We start from the raw sequence: 19,657 nt of genomic DNA, 5'->3' as shown, positions 1-19,657 counted from the left end.
CAAACATCAAAGAGATTCTGAATAAGGGGCTCGCCCGAAGGGCTGTGCGGTCAACAGCGCCTCGGGGGCTGTGAACCGGACCTCTGAACGCGGTCCAGGAGGCGACGCAAAATAAAGAGCGGGACAGGCCCGGGCGGCGCGGAACCGCGAGGCTGCGATGCTGCGTTGCTAAGGCAACCGCCTCCGCGCCCGCCGCGAGCAGGGAACCCGACACCTAGGCGACAGCAGGGCGGTCCCCTTCCCTCCGGGTGGACGGGTTCCTTTCGTTTTTTACGGCGGGGAATAGGCAGGGAATCTGTCAACGAGGCTGCTGGAGTCGTCGCCTCGCCTCGGCAGAGGGCGCTGTCAAAGCACGGCCCCCAGCGAACAGCAGCCGCCCCGGCCCGTCCCCGCCACAAAGGCGGCGCGACGCCCTTCCCGCGCGGAATCTATTCTGGACCAGCAAGCCCCGCCCTGCCTGGGGCGGCAACAGCCCCGCCTCCTAACAGCTTCTCGCGATCGTTGCGAAGGAGCCGGCGATGCCTGACTTCCGGCCGCGATCCTCTAGCTCTTCGCCGATTGGTCTATCTTCACGGCCTTCGGCGTGACTTCCGGTCCGCGTCCCGGGTTGCACGTGTGGAGAGGCCCACAGGCCGGCGACTTAGCCGGGTCTGGGTGGCTTTTCGGGGAGGGAGCGTGTCGCGTGTCCCGGGACTCAGAGCGTGCCGAGGTCGCTCTTTAGGGTGAGCGCCGCGCGGCGGCAGCATGGTAAGCCGGCCTTGTTGTCTCGGCGGCGGGGCGCTCTGGTTTGGCGGCGGCCGGGCCGGCTCCGCTGGTGCCCGTGGCCTTGCCGCCGGGGACTGGGAGGGCTGGTCCGGAGGCGCGGGAGGCGGCCTGCGGCCCAGTGTCCCGGTGCCGGTCACCCTCACCTCCCCGGGAGGACTTTGCGCTTCAGGGTGGGTCCCCCGCGGTCAAGCCTCCCTGGGTAGTGGCCAGAAGAGAAGGCCTTCGCTTTACCTCGGGGACCTAAAAACCTGTGTGGCGGGACACAGACACGCCCCCCTGTGCTGCAGGGGATCGGGCCGAGAGGGAGTTGCCGTCTCTCCAGACGTTGGAACGGCAGGTGTCTGTCCGTCTGTTAGCTCCGGGAACGGGAGCCGAGGGGAGAGGCTAAGGTTGGGCCCAAAGCAAGACGGCTTAGCCAACCGGGATGATGCTTTCTCGGTTTAGGAACTCGGTGTGGGGTAGCGAAGTGACGTAGACAGGGCTGATGGGTCTTCCCGAGCTTCAGCTCTGTGTTCTGGTTTCATTTAATAGTTGGTAGTTGATGGGCGTCCGTCCCCAGCTTGGAACTGTCTTCCTCGGGTTTTCTTGTGGCGGATTCCTTGTCCTTCTGGTTCAGCCTGTCGGGGACCTTCTCTGAGCACCCAGGCTAAAGTAACCCTTAAGTCGTTTGTACATCACTATTTTGTTTTCTTTTATGGACCTGAAATCATTTTCTTGATGATTTGCTTGCTAGGAATAGGGACTTTATTGACTCTCCCACTGCTCTGTTCCCAGCGCCCAAAATGACGTCTGGCACAGAGTAGGTACCAACGAATGTTTGTTGGAGGAAGTATAGTTTCTATAGAACCTAGCTGATATTGTCTGCCCCAGAACTCTAGGTTTTAAAAATCTGTTGATCCTTTACTTGTTAAAGCTGTCTGTCTGGATTGTGATACTGTTTACTGGTTTTTTTGTTCTGTTTTAATGGCTTGTTCTGATTTTATTCCTTTGAAGCCTCACAGGAAGAAAAAGCCCTTTATAGAAAAGAAGAAAGCTGTGTCTTTCCACCTGGTGCACCGCAGCCAACGCGATCCTTTAGCAGCAGATGAGACGGCACCCCAGAGGGTTCTGTTACCTGCACAGAAAGTGAGTCCTGTGCTTTAGCCAGTGAGCCTAATAAATTATTAGTCAGCTGCTCTTCTCAGATGGCTGGGATCTTCTGGAAAACAAATCTGTGACTTAATTTTCGGTAAATGTGCTGATTTTTACAGCATAAATACTTATTTTGGTTGAGAGGATAAAGCATCTTTCTTTGAGGTGTTTAAATGAACAAATCTTGTAGCATAAAGGTCAATATTTACAGAAAGCATTGGCTCCACCACCGTGTGATGTATTTTAGGGTACGTGCTCAATCTCTGCTTTCACTAAGATCCTGCCATTTCATAACCACAGACTGCGTTTTGCCTCCTGGTCACTCATCTCCTGAGATGGAAAACAGTGAAACTTGTCAAGTGTGGATAATGTGAAGGGAAGTGTTGGGAAACACTGGGCGTATTTAGCTTTTCAGTAAAGCCGGTTTGTGTTGTATGTTGAGAAACTTCTTTGCACATAAGTATTTATAAGAAATTGTACTTACCTTTCAAGGTCCTCTAGTCTTTTCTTCTAACCCCCCAAGTACTTGATAAAACAAAGTGCGTGTGTGTTTCTTGGCTTGAATTGTTGAACAAAACTGTCTAGTGGGAGGAGGAATTGTTTCATTCCATTTCAATTTTATATGGCATTCTGGCTTAGAAGTGCTGTGTTTACTGAGTTTGTCCAGAATCCTGTCTCATTTCTATCAGCCATCTGCCTCCTATTCTGAAAGCTGTGTTCATTGGAACGTTCCTATGCCTTATCCTTGGAAGAGGTACTAACTCCATTTTGTTTATTATGCCAGATAAACGATGAAGAAAGGCGAGCGGAACAGAGGAAGTATGGCGTGTTCTTTGATGATGACTACGACTACCTGCAGCACCTGAAGGAGCCATCTGGGCCCTCTGAGCTGGTTCCCACAGGTACCTCCAGTGCACCCGACGGGAGAGATGAAGAAGAAACTCGAGTACTTTCAGTAAGACCTCTCAGCAATTTAAATGTGAGAGAGAGTGTGTGGGGATGAGCGAAGCAACCACCATTTTTATTTATTTATTATTTTTTTATTATTTTTATATATATATTGTGGTAACATTGGTTTATGACGAAACCACCATTTTTAAACCAAGATAACTGTTTGGGGCAAGAAATAGTGTCAGTCTGAAGAGCACAAAGATAAGCCATGCCCTCTGTTAAAGTTGTACGTGTGTGCACGTATGGACTTTCAGAAGAGAGAACCCGCCTGTTCTCTGGTGCAGGTGTCAAAAGTAACAGCCTTTGACAGGGTTAGAACTTTCGAGTGATAGGCATGGTCATGTCAGATAGCACTTTGAATGGAAGAAAACCAGCTGGCATGCTGTATGTCCACAACTGTTCCAGCATCAGAACTCTGTTCTCAGAAGGAACTTAACTTTTGTGGAGTGTTCAGATCTTTAGCACTTGTGAAAGCTGCAGGCTAACCATAAGAGAGAATAGAAGCAGTAGATTGTAGTGAAATTCCTCTTACTCTTTTCAGTAAAAATGGAGTTCAGTTTAATACTTTGTCTTTTAAAGACAAATGAGAGCACATAGTTATATGAAATTAGTGCTACTAATCTAGGTTCATTTTTCTCCTCTGGTTATGTTAAGGATGCCCATGTTCTATGCTTTAGTTATCATTTTTTTTATTTGGTATTAGTATAGAGTAAATTTCTCTGAAACTTTTATATCACCTGGCACTTAAAAAAAAGGAGGCACTGGTTTATTGGGTTTATTGACAAAAGAGAAGCAATAAGAAGGGCACCCATTTCCCCTGCTTCTCCTCCAACCATGTCATGGTCTAGGCATTCTTTTCGTCAGGACAGATGGGATCGTAGCTCCTGAAGTGCATAGTTTTCTGCTTATGGCGAGTCACAGTGGGTCAGGTTTCAGGATGTCATCCAGAGAAAGACGTAATAGCGCAGCTGTTGGTTCACTCACTAGGTTGGAGCTCTCTTCCAAGGCCGCACACCCCACTGCCACGTCTCTCTCAACAGAACCAGTTTCTTGCCGTCTCCTTCCCCGAGGCTGTTCTGTCAGTAGTAGAGGATTTCTCTTATTGGCTCACTTCCTCCTACGACCCAGTGAGGGAGGAGAGGAGGTTCTGCTAGTGGTTCAACTTCATTATCTTACTGATGGAGAAAAATTTTAATAAAGTCCTAACAGTCTTCTGGCCGAATATTATTGACCAGTATAAGGTTAGCTTTTAATCCTTAATTCATTTTGGGTAAAAGTAATCACTATCTAATTGGCTTTTTAACACAGTAAGGCTTTTAAATGGACACTTCAGTGATGTTTACAAGGATAAGTGAATTATGTTTGAAAATAAAAGTGGCGTTGGTTTTCTGTGTAGCACAGTGCAAAACTATGGATGAGTCCTATGTAGTTTTTTGACTTTCAAGTAATTTGTAACAAACCACCAAAATTGAATAAACCAGAAATGTTGAATAAGCCCTAAAAACAGAAAGGAAGGCAGTGCAGAAAGGCAATACAGAAACTGGCACTGCTTGAGCAACCTTGATTCTCACAGGAGAGAAAGCCGGTGCTGGCATGGTGGAAGGCAACCGGGCAGACTCGACGTGGTTCTGAACCACCGCACCCAGTAAAAAATTACACACCTCTTAAAAAAGTAATCACTGTATAAATTCTAATTGTATGTCTGATTCTTCCACTGTTTTTCAAGATTTGAAAAAATGTCTCCAAAGGTAAATTCCCTAAACACAAGCTGATTCCAAGGGTACATAATCGTAAAGAGTATCTTTTTTTTTATTGAGATTATGATAGTATACAACCTTGTGAGATTTCACTTGTACATTATTGTTAGTCATGTTGTGGGTACACCACTTCACCCTTTATGCCCTCTCCCTACCCTGCCTTTTCCCTGGTAACCACCGATCAGTTCTCCTTGTCTATATGTTAACTTCCACCTATAAGTGGAGTCATATAGAGTTCGTCTTTCTCTGGCTTATTTCGCTTAACATAATACCCTCAAGGTCCGTCCATGTTGATGCGAATGGAACAATTTGGTCCTTTTTTATGGCTGAGTAGTATTCCATTGTGTATATATACCGTATCTTCTTTATCCAATCATCGGTTGCTGGGCACTTAGGTTGGTTCCACGTTTTGGCTATTGTAAATAATGCTGCAATGAACATAGGGGTGCATGGGACTCTTAGAATTGCTGATTTCAGGTTCTTAGGATAGATACCCAGTAGTGGGATGGCTGGGTCATAAGATATTTCTATTTTTAACTTTTTGAGAAATCACCATACAGTTTTCCATGGTGGCTGCACCAGTTTGCCTTCCCACCAACAGTGTATGAGGATTCCTTTTTCTCCACAACCTCCAACATTTGTCACTCTTGGTTTTGGATATTTTTGCCAATCTAATGGGTGTAAGGTGATATCTTAGTGTAGTTTTGATTTGCATTTGCCTGATGATTAGTGATGATTTCAAGGGTACATAATCGTAAAGAGTATCTTTTTTTTAAAAAAAAATACCACATATATATTTTACCACAGTTTTTTAAAAAAATTAAGGATGTGAGATACCAAAAATCATTAAATTGTGCATTTTAAATGGCTGAATTGGGGGCCAGCCTGGTGGTGCAGCGGTGAATTTCACATGTTCCGCTTAGGTGGCCTGGGTTTCACCAGTTTGGATCCCAGGTGCAGACCTACACACTGCCTGTCAAGCCATGCTGTGGCAGGCGTCCCACCCATAAAGTAGAGGAAGATGGGCACAGGTGTTAGGTCAGGGCCAGTCTTCCTCAGCAAAAAGAGGAGGATTGGTGGCAGATGTTAGCTCAGGGCTAATCTTCCTCAAAAGAAAAAAAGGCTGAATTGTGTGGTATGTGAAGTAAAGCTGTTTTAAAAAAAGGACTGTACAGCAGAAAACCAGATCTACGCCAGTGTTTATGCCACTGAGAAACTCACTTGGAAGCCGTAACAGCTTGCTAGGAATGCACTACTCTGTAGCCTTTCCTCCTGCTCCTCAGAGGCTTCTGTTTCAGCACGCTATATATGTGAGCCAGCGAGAATTACATCTCAGCCTTGTGCCTACTACTAGACTGAGAACAGGGTGGGTGGTGAGGCACATGGAGACAGACAACATGCGGTGGTGACCCTCGCATTAGTAACTATTTGGTTGAAAAGATAAAACTGAAGTGTAGGAACCAGACAGAAAATACGTGCCAGCTCATGTTGAAGTAGGTTGTATGGTGTGAAGAATGAGGGGATATCACACAAAGGAAAGTTCTGGACAGTAATCAAGAAGGGCTTCATGGAGGACGGAAGAATTCAGCTGGCCACTAACCATTGGCTTTGTTGAGAGAAGAAAGAACATTCCAGTCAGAAAGAAGGGACATAAGGTAGTATTGTGGATCATAATGTCCCACACATGTGCTCCATAAATTACTTTGCATTATTCCATGACACGAGGATTTACATGGAAGTCATTTATTGAGTAACAGTAGGAAATTTGGATACATAGACTAGGCCTTGCTTTGACAGAGCATTGAAAGTCAGGCGTGAAAAATCGAAAGCTGTTCTAAGTTTAGGAGGTCGTATCGTGAAATACTGAAGGAGTTGAATTTGGCAGTGAAATTTGAATCGGGTCGACTAGCGAAGTCGCAGTTGCATTGACCTGTCCTTGTTAACTGTAAGACAGTGCCCAGAAGCTGGTGTGAAATCACTGTAAACAAGAGAATTCAAAGGGATATAGGGATAGAAATGATTGATGACCACCCTAGGATTTAAGACTGCCAATTCAGAGAAAGATGGTGCCATTACTAGAGATTGGGACATTATCTCTGCTTTAAGAGGAAAAAGATTAATTTTGTTTTGAAATTTGTGGAGAGTGGAGTCACAAGACTTGGATTTGAATCCCAGAACCTCACTTAACAGCCAGTTCCAGGCAGGCATGCCATTTAACCTTAGCTTTTGTTTCACTAAAACATGCTGATAACCTCATGGGGTTGTGAGGATTACATGGAGTAATCTGCTGAAGAAAGCTCTCTGAAGTATTGCAGACGAGTTGCTTTTGAGATGACAGTGGAATATACATGTTTAAAATATGTAACCTGGAGCACAAGTGCGAGAGAATGCAGGATGTGGTTGTGTTAGTTTCCTAGGACTGCCGTGACAGATTACCGCAGCTTACCACTGCGAGGCTTAAAACAGCAGGAATTTCTTCTCTCCCAGTGCTGGAGGCTGGAAGTCTAAAACCGTGCTTTCAGCAGGCTTGGTTCCTTCTCGGGGCCTCAGGGAAAGGATCTGTTCCATGCCTGTCTCCTAGCCTCTGGTGGTTACTGGCAATCCCTAGGGTTCCTTGGCTTGCAAGATGCATCACTCCAGTCTACCTCTATATGTACATGGCTTTCTCCCCTGGTTGTCTTCACGTGGGGTTCTTAGAAGGACACACCAGTTGTTGGATTAAGGCCTGCCGTAATCGAGTATCACCTCATCTTAACTAATTTACATCTGCAAGGATCCTATTTTAAAATAAGGTCACATTCTGAGCTTCTGAGTGGACATGAATTTTGGGGTGACACTTTTCAGCCCAGTATGGTAGTTCAGAGGTATTTCTAAACCTAACCTTTGTGTAATTTCTTTTCCAAGACCACTGGAATTAAGTTGCCTTCGTCAGTGTTTGCATCAGAGTTTGAGGAAGATGTTGGATTGTTAAATAAAGCAGCTCCTGTTTCAGGTGTGTTTAATTTTTTTAACTTTTCAAGTGGATAGAGCTGTGTTTTACAAAAAGAAACGTACAGTAATGATAGAATTTTTCTGTCCCCAATAAAGTATTAAAATAATTGAGATGTGTCCAAATTCAGATTAGAGATCTTTAGGAAGGGCTGAGTGTGATCAACGTCCTCTTCTTTTGTTGCCGTCAAATTCCTAGTCTTTGAAGTTTCTATTTGGAGAGGAAAGTGGAAAAATTTTTGGTGGTCTAGTAGAGGACTCTTAAACTTGACCTAACGTATTGCAAAGGAAACCATGATATTCAATTAGCCTTACATACATATAATGCAGTGTTGAAAATACATAATCTGTTAGCTTTCAGAATTTCCCCCGAGAGTACAGAAGTATTTTATAGAAGTCCATTTTACCACTTATTCCAGATACACAGTATGACCAAAAAGAAAGTTTGACAGGCTACAAATACTTAATTTGAGTTACGTCTAATAGGTGTATTTACCCAGTTTCTTTCTGCAGGTGAAAGCTTTGAATTTTGCTAAATCAACACAGTTTAATATTGTAGATCTGTAACGGAAGAGTTTTTACCAGTGGGTATTGAACCCAGAGGGATTTTTCCCCCTTTTGTGTTTTCTTGCAGTCATCCCTCTCTCTTCCTCATTCAACTGAACCTCTTAAAGTTCTTAATCATTCTTTTATCCTCACTACATAGATAGAATCTGGTAAATAGTAAGTACTCAGATTATGTTAGTTGAGTGAAGGAATCATGCTTTCTTGGGAATTACAATTCAATTTTTTTTTTTTCTTCTAGGACCTCGGCTGGATTTTGATCCTGACATTGTTGCGGCTCTTGATGATGATTTTGACTTTGACAATCCGGATAATCTGCTTGAAGATGATTTTATTCTTCAGGCCAATAAGCCAACAGAAGAGGAGGAGGGGATGGATACACAGTATGTGCGGTTTGTTTTGAAGCGGGCATGGCCTGACTCATGCCTCTTCAGGAGGGTGCCAACCGTATTGTGTTAGAGCTGGAAGAGACCTCCCAGAACTTGTAGTCTGAGACTTCTGTGTTTTAGAGCAAAAAATGTGAGACTTGAGGTCTTTACAAACCATCGATAGGTGGGGCTAAAGTCCAAGTTGCCTGATTGCTGGTTCATTACTTTTCCAACCGTACGAGACGGGTCAAGCAGCACAGCTGCTCCTCCCTAAACAAGAATGTTGCTTGAAATACCCTCAAATTTTACTTGTGTAAAGTCATTTGGTTCAGTTCTGTTGTTTTTCAAGTTGTTTTGACAGTTAATTTATGACTCTGATTTTAGGAAATCTGAGGATGAAGATGGCAGTGAGTGGGCAGATGTGGATGATGAGAAGGAAGGAGGTAGTGATGAGGACTGCTGTGACTCTGCAGGCTCATTATCAGATGAGGCTGTGTTTGCCCCTGGAAAACCTCCTGGGGCTGGAGAGGACCGCTTGTTCTGGGAAGAGGAAACAAAGAGTCGCTTTACTGAGTATTCTATGACGTCCTCAGTCATGAGGAGAAATGAGCAGCTGACCCTGCATGATGAGAGATTTGAGAAGGTGAGGTTCCCAGCTGATAGCCTTTTAGTACTAGTTCCTAGTAAATTTTATATGACATTGGATCTCAAAGCTAGAACTTGCAGCATTAGAAAGAGCCTAAGATCTCTTATTAAAACAGACTATGAAACCATCCTAGTTTTAATTCTGAAAAGAACATGTATAAGTCCAAAGATGGTTGATCACACCTCCTAGATTTCGATTCTGAATCTCTCCAACCACAATCTCCAAGATTATGCTCTTTTCCTCAAGAATTGGCCTGAGCATAAACAAAATTCTACTTCTTTCAGCATTTGTGTTTTGCTCACTGATATATACCAAGGCCCAAAGTGGTATCTGGCATATGGTAGGAGTTAAAACCATTCAGTAAATGATGAGTGGATGAATGAACGATTTCCTTCAAGGTGAATCTAAGATAAAGGTTCTAACTTAGCTGCCTTTTCACTTGATGCTAGTTTCCTTCTCTCCAAGAGACGAGCAAAGCGTTCCTCACATAACCTCACTCCACAGGAGTACGTCACCCCCTGCTTAGTATTTTACAGAGCCTAACAGTATTTGAATAATACAGTACACATTATCTAAACTAGAATGAAATTTGTACATTGAAAGGAAGCTGTTAGATAATCTTTTAGTTTGCATCATCAATGAATTTGAAAGTATCTGTAACATAATCTGAGATAAAGATTTCTGCCTAGCATTTTGCTGTCTAAGCTGAACAGAATAACTGCCTTTCATCTTCATGTTAACTGGCAGCTGATTTTCAGTCTAAATGTAAGTCTTACGTAGACTGTTGTGTTACATAAGAAGTCTTGGACATGTTATTGTTATGGTACTGAATCCCTGCTCATACTGTTAATGGTAGTTGTGATCTCATGGTAGTGCTCCAGTATTGTTTAGGAATAAAATTAATGTAAAACATTTAAATGCTGTAGTCTGAATGAATACTTTTATTTTTCATGGTATCCTCTCTTTATATTCAAGTTTTATGAGCAATATGACGATGATGAAATTGGAGCTCTGGATAATGCTGAATTGGAAGGTTCCGTTCAAGTGGACAGCAGTCGCTTAGAGGAAGTTTTGAATGACTACTATAAGGAGAAGGCAGAGAAGTACGCTGACTCTTCCTGTTTACCTGCTTTTTTGCATTTTCAAATAAAGTCTGTAGTTGTACAGCTGGAGTACAAGGTCACATTCCAGTTGGAGAGTGAGGTGGTGCCTCTTGCCTCTTTGGCTGAAGAACTATTGTGACTTCTAAGTATATACACCCTTCTTTTCATCTTCCTGAAATGCCAGGTGTTCTGCGACATAGATATTTATGGCTTATAGAAAGATAAGAGTTTGTCTTTCCAGCTGGATTGGCGTTTCTCTCCAGCCAAATATTTGGTGAGTCAGCATCCACATCAAGGTGATTTGTCTGAGAGAAACTAAGGAGGTGCTTATATTTGCTAGAAAGGCCTGATGTTCCATGATCACTGTTGTGTGCAGATCCTACAGCAGGTCAAGGGCTACGTACTCTGAATTATTTGAATACTTTGGAGAGAGAGAGATGGAATAATAATGCTTTTTGAGGCTTTAAAAAAGGCCATGTTTTAGGAAAGCTGCCATCTTGTTTAATTTGTAATGTTGCAAAGGTGCAGATAGATCTTTCCTTCCTGTCAGCAGAATGTCCAGAATCTGCTGGAGGGCAGAGGCATGGCTGGGTAGAGCTCATTCTGCCACAAAGTGACAGACAGTGCACATGAGTATGTGGATTTTAGAAAATGCCGTTTCCGTAGCTCTTTCAGTGCAGGTTTAGTAACATACAGTATAATGATGGGTATTTTCTTTTTCCACCTCCTCTGTCTTCGTTTTTGACACTTCAACCAAAAGTTGTGTAAAGTTGAATACTCTTGAACTCTTCGAGGATCAGGACCTGCCAAGGAATGAACTTGATGGGGCTGAGGAGGAAGAGATTGTTACTGTAGTTCTTGAAGAAGCCAAAGAGAAGTGGGACTGTGAATCCATTTGTAGTAAGTGCCTTAGTGTCCGTTTTACTGCTAAAGTGTGATAGTAATTTTAAAGTGTTAAGTACTTCAGCTATTTGAAAAACTACATATTTTGTGAAAGTAATTTGGAAACAGTAATATTCCTGTGCCCAAGTTGTAACAATTTAAAAACATTTATAAGAGAGACTCCAGTGTTATTTTGAACTATGAAAACAGAAAAGTGTGGAATATGCTAGGAACTCAGTAATGTTTTACTGATACTTGATATTTCTCTTTTTTAAGGTACGTACTCAAATTTATATAACCATCCGCAACTTATCAAGTATCAACCAAAGGTAAGTCCTAGTGTCCTGAGTTATTTGAAACATGCAGTGTAGGAAATGGAGAATACAAATTATTTTATCACAGTAGCTTTGTCCTTTTGTGGCTAGCAACTCCATTGGGAAAAGCAACAACGATGTGTCATTAGTGAGCTACTTTTTAATAGGAAAGGGAAATAACCCTAATGCTATTTTGTCTTTATTTCAGCCCAAACAAGTCCAACTGTCTTCTAAAACAGGAATCCCTCTCAATGTCTTACCTAAGAAAGGACTCACAGCAAAGCAAGTTGAACGAATGCAGCTGATTAATGACAGCGATCTGCCTAAGGTGTCAACCCAACCACGTTCTAAAAATGAAAGCAAAGAAGATAAAAGAGCAAGAAAGCAAGCTATAAAAGAAGAGCGCAAGGTAAAGTATCTTGCTCAGATGTGAGCTTTACCGAGAGCTGGCGGTGGGGAGGCCATGGGATCACTTCTGTAAAATCAGTCTGTATCTGTCTGAAGACTGGAATAACATGAAGGTGTTGTTGTACAGGAACGGAGGGTGGAGAAGAAAGCTAACAGATTAGCCTTCAAGCTGGAGAGAAGAAGGCAGGAGAAGGAGCTGCTGAACTTGAAGAGGAATGTTGAGGGTCTGAAGCTATGACAGTGGAACATTTGGGGTAAAGCCCGTTCCTCATCAGGGGCTCCTCATTATGTTCAGTAATGAACGAGGATCTTCACAGAGACAAAACTGGTTCCTCTGCCATTTTTACCAACAGATATTGAAGAGAAAACTACAGTATTGTAATTTATACCAGTAAGTTTTCTCTGTCCACTGTCTTGTAAATATTGTAATATTTTTGAATTTAATATTATAAGCTTAGGTTTGCTCCGAAATAAATGACTTCATGAGTATGAAATGTTTGGATAAATTAAAGGAAAATGTCTTCATAACTTAAGTGGAGTTGGTTGTGTTCTTTGTTTGTCTGGTTGTCCCAGTTGTCTTGTGCAGATGTTCTCAAATATTTCTTTGAAACCTCTCCACTCTTTTTCAGGGATTAAGTGGTTTAATTTGCTGTATGTAGGAAAGTGGCCCAGTTAAACTCGATTTTGAAATGCTGAGCAGTAAGAGTGTTTTCCTGAGAAGGGTCCACTGGTAGGAAGCTGAGTTTCCCCTTGCTGGAGGAAAAGGGTTATTTCAGATGGTTGATAAAACTGAATATTAAGGTTGTTGGGACTCATTTACTGGATGACTTGCTTTTGGAATTTAGGAACAGTGAAGACAGGAAACAGAAGAAATAATCAAGAAAACTTCCTTGGCTTCAGTGAGTACCTGGCTCAAAGTCAGAAATATTTACTTCATTTTAAACTAGAAAGTTTGTCTTTTCAACATTATTTAATGCTTGGAAGCATTCATACTTGATTAAAATACATAGTTGAAAACTTTCCCTATTTTTTGATGAGTTTTGTCCTTTTTTTTCCTTCAAACTTTTTCAAGGCTCAAGCAATGACACCATCACAATTGTTAATTATTTGGTAAACTGTGACTTCCTTGAAACAGACAAGTTGTCAGTGACCCTTGTTCATGTGTCCATGACTAATGTGTTGTTATCTGGACTGTTCTGGAAAAAAAATCTGGACACTGTTGGTCTGAGTTGGAAACAGAATGGCTGGGGCAGAACCATTTTTAGCAGGTGAGCTGCATTTGATATCTAAATTACTAGAAAATGTCTTTATCTGTAATTTGATAATGGCTTTCCAAAGCTGGTAGGTGTTATCTTAGATGTTATCAGTTCTAAATCTACGCACTTATTGTAAGATTTTTAAAAGTTGTGAAAAACAATAGCATTAGGTACTCTACCAACATTGATACAAAAACTTGGCTGAAGAGCTTGTCATTTCAGAAGTAGAATACTAGAGATGGTGTATTTAAATGCCAGTCCACAGAAGCACAGGGTCAGGGTGATGGCTTATGCTCATGTTGGGAATGTACTAAGTCCTAAAAGGATTGACCATTTATTTTGATAGCTATCTCAATTAAAGGTCTCAAAGCCAGCTAGAATCTTACAGACATGGAATACCACTTTGACTTGGTGCTATTCAAGTTCTATTTTATGAGCTTCTAATTTTACTGCACCTAATCTAGAGGGTTTAAATCAGCACATTGTGTATTTTGCAATTAAGAGAATGTGACTACAAGCCACAAGGCTTGGTGAAGCATATTGTGATTTATGCTGATTATCCAGATTTTTACACAATATTTTAAATTATTTCATAGTATTTTGGAATATTTATGATTGTAGTCATCTATAACCAATGGTTGGGAACTTAACCTAAGTTCCCTGCTAAGGTTGAGAGTCCAAAGCGATGGGGTTTCTGCCTTCAAGGACTGCATCATCTGAGGAGGTAGGGTACTTGCAGCAAAATATAACTAGCAAATGCCAGGTCACCATGATAAGTACCACTTGAACTGAGAATCTTAGTACATGCTGTTCCTCCTGAAGTGCTCTTACTGCAAATAAACCTTTCTCAGGGTTGGTGCTCAACTGTCACCTCTCCCATAAACTTTTCCCTGACCTTGTATTTAAAAATAGCACACACATCCCTCCCCTGCATTCTTTGTTTTGTTTTTTTTGGTGAGGAAGATTGACCCTGAGCTAACATCTGTTGCCAATCTTCCCCTTTTCACTTGAGGAAGATTGGCCCTGAGCTAACATCTGTGCTAACCTCCCTCCAATTTATATGTGGGTCACCACCACAGCATGGCTTGATGAGTGATGTAGGTCTGTGCCCAGGATCCGGACCCGTGAACCCAGACTGCCAAAGTGGAGTGTGCCAGACTTAACCACTATGCCACTGGGCCAGCTCCCCTCCCCTGCATTTTTTATGCTCCCTCCCTGCTTTATGTTCTCCATAGCACCTACTAGCATCTGAGATCTATCTTGTGTCCAGTCTCCTCTCACTAGAACAAACAGGGCAGAGAATTTTTGAATACTGCTTTATCCCCAAGGATCTAGAACAGTGCCTGGCATTTGGTAAATGATCTCTAATACATGATAGTTGGGGAAAACATTTCAGAAAAGAATTGCTTAAGCTTGGAGAGAACAATAGGACCTAGACTCAGTGTTAGCAAGGAGAAAAGGCCTAAGGCATCCCAGGTAGGGGGCAAAATCACAAAGAGTTTTGCCTGCTGTGTCTTAAGGACCTGTTTTGTTTAAGCACTGTCCATGGTTGGTAGAAAATCACTTTTTCAGATATTTTAGAACTACTGTTATTTTACAAGTCAAATTAAGTATCAAAAGCTATTACCATTTATGTATATTACCTGTGATGCATTGTATGCACACGTCCATTGTGATGTCATCCATCAGCTCAGGTGAAGGACTGATTAGCCATCTTGTAATCTTACTGTAAAATTATCAACATTTTTATGTTCTTCTTCCTGTGTGTTGACATTAGCATGTTTTACCCAGCTTGTTTGTTCCAGTTAAAGGTCAGGAGAAGGTAAAAATTCTAACAGCTTTACATTTTAATTGTGAAACTTAAAGGAGAATGTATAGTAAAACAAAAACATATCCACTATTCAAGTTAAGAAATAGAACATAGAAGCTACCTATGGGTCTGTCCTCAGTTTCATTGCACTCTTTCCCCTTGGGTAACTCTTAGGTACTATCTAGACTTTTATGTTAATTGTCACCTATTTAGTATCCCAGTATCTTGTTTAATTTTGAACAACTGAGAAGTTCCAGTCTAGGTCTCTGGGGGCAATATTTGCTACCATTTGGTGAAGACAGCTGTGAGAAGATGAACTGAATAGTCTCTGAGTCTGACTTTAGCTTCTAGAGTTTACAAGAGCCCCATGTGGAGATGTCAGTGAGTAAGGTGATGAGTGGGTCCTGGGAAACACAAATCACTAAAGTTGGAGCATTCTGGATCTCCTGCAGAAATATGCTTAGAGGCTCTGTGCTTGTTTTATATGTTCTGCTTCTAAGCTCACCATGACCTACCTCCATCTCTCAAAAGAAGATCAGTCCAGAACCTTCCTGTGTAGTGAAATGAAAGGCCTTAGCTGATCTAGATGTCACTGTAAAGGGGAGAGCAGGCACTTCATTGGGACGAGGTCAAACAAGCCAAGTATAGAACAAAATGGGAGCCAGATATACCAGGACATGCTGTCCTCAGATTATAAATGCAGTAAATACCTTGGTCATGACAGCCTTCAACCTGTCTTGTGTCTTTAATCCCACACCTCAGTCGGGACTGATTCCTTTCTAGTTCTGGGGCAAGGTGCCCCAGCTGTTCTCCTGGGAATTCCCTTCTCTCCCTCCTGTGCTGAATTGCCTATTTGCTGTATCTTCTACTCACCTTCTGGAGCACATCCTCCAGTAACTTTTTCTTTTTTTTAATTGAGTTATTGATAGGTTACATTCTTGTGAAATTTCAATTGTACATTAGTGTTTGTCAGTCATGTTGTAGGTGCGCCACTTCGCCCTTTGTGCCCACCTCCCACCCCACCTTTTCCCTGGTATCCACTAAACTGTTCTTAGTCTGTAATTTTAAATTCCTTATGTGAGTGGAGTCATACACAGATTATCTTTCTCTCGCTGGCTTATTTCACTTAACATAATTCTCTCAAGGTCCATCCATGTTATTGCAAATGGAATGATTTTGTTCTGTTTTGCAGCTGAGTAGTATTCCATTGTATATATGTACCACATCTTCTTTATCCATTCGTCTGTTGATGGGCACTTAGGTTGCTTCCACGTCTTGGCTATTGTAAACAGTGCTTCAATAAACATTGGGGTGCACAGGACTTTTGGGATTGCTGACTTCAAGCTCTTTGGATAAATACCCAGTAGTGGGATGGCTGGATCGTATGGTAGTTCTATTTTTAATTTTTTGAGGAATCTCCATGATGTTTTCCATAGTGGCTGCACCAGTTTGCATTCCCACCAGCAGTGTATGAGGGTTCCTTTTTCTCTGCAACCTCTCCAACATTTGTTGCTATTAGTTTTAGATATTTTTGTCATTCTAACGGGTGTAAGGTGATATCTTAGTGTAGTTTTGATTTGCATTTCCCTGATGATCAGCGATGATGAGCATCTTTTCATGTGCCTATTGGCCATCAGTATATCTTCTTTGGAGAAATGACTGTTTATGTCTCCAGCCCATTTTTTGATGGGGTTGTTTGATGTTTTGTTCTTGAGTTGCGAGAGTTCTTTATATATTATGGATATTAAGCCTTTGTCAGATATATGACTTGCAAATATTTTTTCCCAGTTAGTGGGTTGTTTTTTTGTTTCAATCCCGTTTTCATTTGCCTTGAAGAAGCTCTTTAATGTGATGAAGTCCCATTTGTTTATTCTTTCTATTGTTTCCCTTCTCTGAGAAGGCACGGTGTCCGAAAAGATCCTTTTAATACTGATGTCAAAGAGTGTACTGCCTATGTTTTCTTCTAGAAGCCTTATGGTTTCAGGTCTCACCTTTAGGTCTTTGATCCATTTTGAGTTTATTTTGGTGAATGGTGAAAAAGAATGGTCAATTTTCATTCTTTTACATGTGGCTTTCCAGTTTTCCCAGCACCATTTGTTGAAAAGACTTTCTTTTCTCCATTGTATGCCCTCAGCTCCGTTTTCAAAGATAAGCTGTCCATAGATGTGTGGTTTTATTTCTGGGCTTTCAGTTTTGTTCCATTGATCTGTGCACCTGTTTTTGTACCAGTACCATGCTGTTTTGATTACTGTATCTTTGTAGTATGTTTTGAAGTCAGGGATTGTGATGCCTCCCGTTTTGTTCTTTTTTCTCAGGATTGCTTTAGAAATTCGGGGTCTTTTGTTGCCCCATATGAATTTTAGGATTCTTTGTTCTAATTCTTTAAAGAATGTCATTGGGATTCTGATTGGGATGGCGGTGAATCTGTAGATTGCTTTAGCTAGAATGGACATTTTAACTATGTTTATTCTTCCAATCCATGTACATGGAATGTCTTTCCATCTCCTTATGTGGTCATCCAATTCTCTCAGAAAGGCCTTGTAATTTTCATTATATAGGTCCTTCACTTCCTTAGTTAAATTTACCCCAAGGTATTTTATTCTTTTGGTTGCGATTGTGAATGGTATTGTATTCTTGAGTTCTTTTTCTGTTGGTTCATTACTCATCCTCCAGTAACTCTTGAGACAGGGTACAAGAGATGTAAACTTTTTGAAACCTTGCATGTCTGGAAATGTATGCTACCCCCATATTTGATTGATAGCTTGGCTGGGTATAAAATTCTAGGTTGTAGATTATTTTTCCTTAGAAGTTTAAAGAATTTTTCCCATTTATTTGCATTTTTACTGTTTGGGAATCTGAAGCCATTCTCATTCCTGATACTTGTATGTTACTTTTTTTTCTTCTGAATCTGGAATCTGTCTGCAACATTCCTGAAACTTCACAGTCATGTTTAATGTTGTGGGTCTGTTTTCATCATTGTCTTGGGTCCTTTCAACCAGGAGGCTTGTGTTGTTTCACTTCTGGAGATTGTTAGAAATTATTCTTATTTTCTTCCTTGTGTTTTCTCCTTTTCTCTCTTGAACTCCTATTATTTGGAGTAGAACCTTCTGGACAGATACTCTAATTTGCTTATGTTTCTCTCCCATTTCTATGCCATTTTATTCTACTTTTTGGGAGATTTCCCTCATTTTATCTTCCAACCGTCTGTTGAGTTTTTCATTTCTCCTATATGACTTTCAATTTCCAAGAGCTTTAATTCCCATTTGAATTGCTTTTTTGTTTGTTATGGGCTTACATGCTATAGACTTTCCTCAGGTCTTTGGAAATTCCTGTCTGTTCGTGATTAAGATTGGAGGAAGAAAACACTGGAAACTCTGAATGAATGAGTAGCATTTGATTTTGAGCTTTATTGTAGGGTGGTCTGGGTGAGCTGTTTGGGAATTTTCCTAATATCAGTATCTTTTGCTGTTTCCTCCTGAAGTGGTTATATTCCCTGGGAAGTTTTCATTCTACCTTGAGAGTAAGGGTCTGGCAGGCAGAGTTCTGTGAGCCAACTAGAGGAAGGTGGGTGTGGGGGTATTCTCTGCTTTTAGCATCACTATTCGTGAGATTAATCACTGTATTATATGTACACACACATACAGTCAATCCTCATTAATCATGGAGTCTGTATTTGCAAATTTCCCTACTTGTTAAAGTTTGTAACCCTAAAATCAGCACTTGTGGCACTTTCCTGATAGTTTAGACATGCACGTAGCAGTTAAAAAGTTGAGTCATGTGACAACGCGTGTTGCAGCTAAGGTAGAATAAGGTGCTGCTCTGCCTCCTTGTTTCAGCTCTCGTACTGTAAACAAGTGTCCTTTTCATGTTCTATTTAGTACTACATTTTTCATATTTTTCTTGGCGATTTCACTGCTTAAAATGGCCCCGAAGTATAGTGTTAACTATTGTATAGTGTTTCTAAGTGCAAAAAGGCTGCAATATGTCTTAGGAAGAAAATACGTCTGTTAGATAAGCTTCATTCAGGCACGAGTTACAGTGGTGCTATCTGTGAGCTCTGTGTTGTTGAATCAGCAACACGTATTTAAATAAGGTGTCTTTAAACAGATACATAAAGCAAGGTTGTATATTGATAGATTGACCAGAGGCTCCCAGGAACTTAACCCTGTATTTCCCCCAGGAGTAATGAATCAGTATATGTTCATTCAGGCTTGCGGAGACCTTAGGGGACATTGACTACCATAAATAATGAGAAGTAACCAGGTATACATGTAGTCGTCCCTCAGTATCTGAGGGTGATTGGTTCCAGGACCCCCGGCGGATACCAAACTTCTTGGATGCTCAAGTCCCTTACATAAAATGGTGTATTTGCATATAACCTAAGCACATCCTTCCATATACTTTAAATATCTCTAGATTACTTGTAATACCTAATACAATGTAAATACTTTAATGTAATACAATGTAAATAGTTGTTTTCCTGTATTGCTAGGGATTAACGGCAAGAAAAAGAAAGTCTGTACATGTTCAGTACAGACGCAATCAACGTAGGCCTTTCCATGTTGGTTGAATGCGCAGGTGTGGAACCGTGGATACAGAGGGCCCGCTGTATGTGTCCATGTCTTCCCACCCACATCTTCAGCTGTGCCTCGTGCTGACTCCTGCACAGACCTCTTTGATCCTTTCTGGAGAGTAGACTTCTGCTGGAGTTGGG

General features: G+C 41.5%; 2 protein-coding genes across 9 annotated transcripts in view; both read left to right on the top strand.

Moving 5' to 3' along the window:
- The first annotated feature begins 138 nt into the window (after positions 1-138).
- On the top strand, positions 139-12,410 carry LTV1 (LTV1 ribosome biogenesis factor). The gene is made up of 11 exons (XM_008531672.2): positions 139-747; positions 1,759-1,890; positions 2,681-2,851; positions 7,509-7,596; positions 8,398-8,539; positions 8,909-9,167; positions 10,146-10,273; positions 11,034-11,173; positions 11,432-11,484; positions 11,678-11,878; positions 12,005-12,410. The coding sequence occupies exons 1-11, from the start codon at positions 745-747 to the stop codon at positions 12,113-12,115; spliced, it is 1,428 nt and encodes a 475-aa protein (XP_008529894.1). The 5' UTR covers positions 139-744; the 3' UTR covers positions 12,116-12,410.
- A 280-nt stretch (positions 12,411-12,690) lies between these two features.
- ZC2HC1B (zinc finger C2HC-type containing 1B) overlaps positions 12,691-19,657 on the top strand; it is a 71,026-nt gene continuing 64,059 nt past the window's right edge. For all 8 annotated transcript variants that reach the window (XR_011535632.1, XR_011535631.1, XR_011535629.1 and 5 more), the window contains exons 1-2: positions 12,691-12,776; positions 12,950-13,145. Coding sequence is in view for 3 of the 8 variants with exons in the window: in XM_070603213.1 (XP_070459314.1) it covers positions 13,118-13,145 (28 nt within the window). In the remaining 5 variants the exon portion in view is untranslated. The remainder of the gene's footprint in view (positions 12,777-12,949; positions 13,146-19,657) is intronic.

The sequence above is a fragment of the Equus przewalskii genome, chromosome 32 (genome assembly GCF_037783145.1).
Source record: "Equus przewalskii isolate Varuska chromosome 32, EquPr2, whole genome shotgun sequence".
In the NCBI taxonomy this organism is placed as follows: Eukaryota; Metazoa; Chordata; class Mammalia; order Perissodactyla; family Equidae; genus Equus; species Equus przewalskii.
Note: the sequence above shows the minus strand (reverse complement) of the source record. Positions and strands in the feature narration are given on the sequence as shown.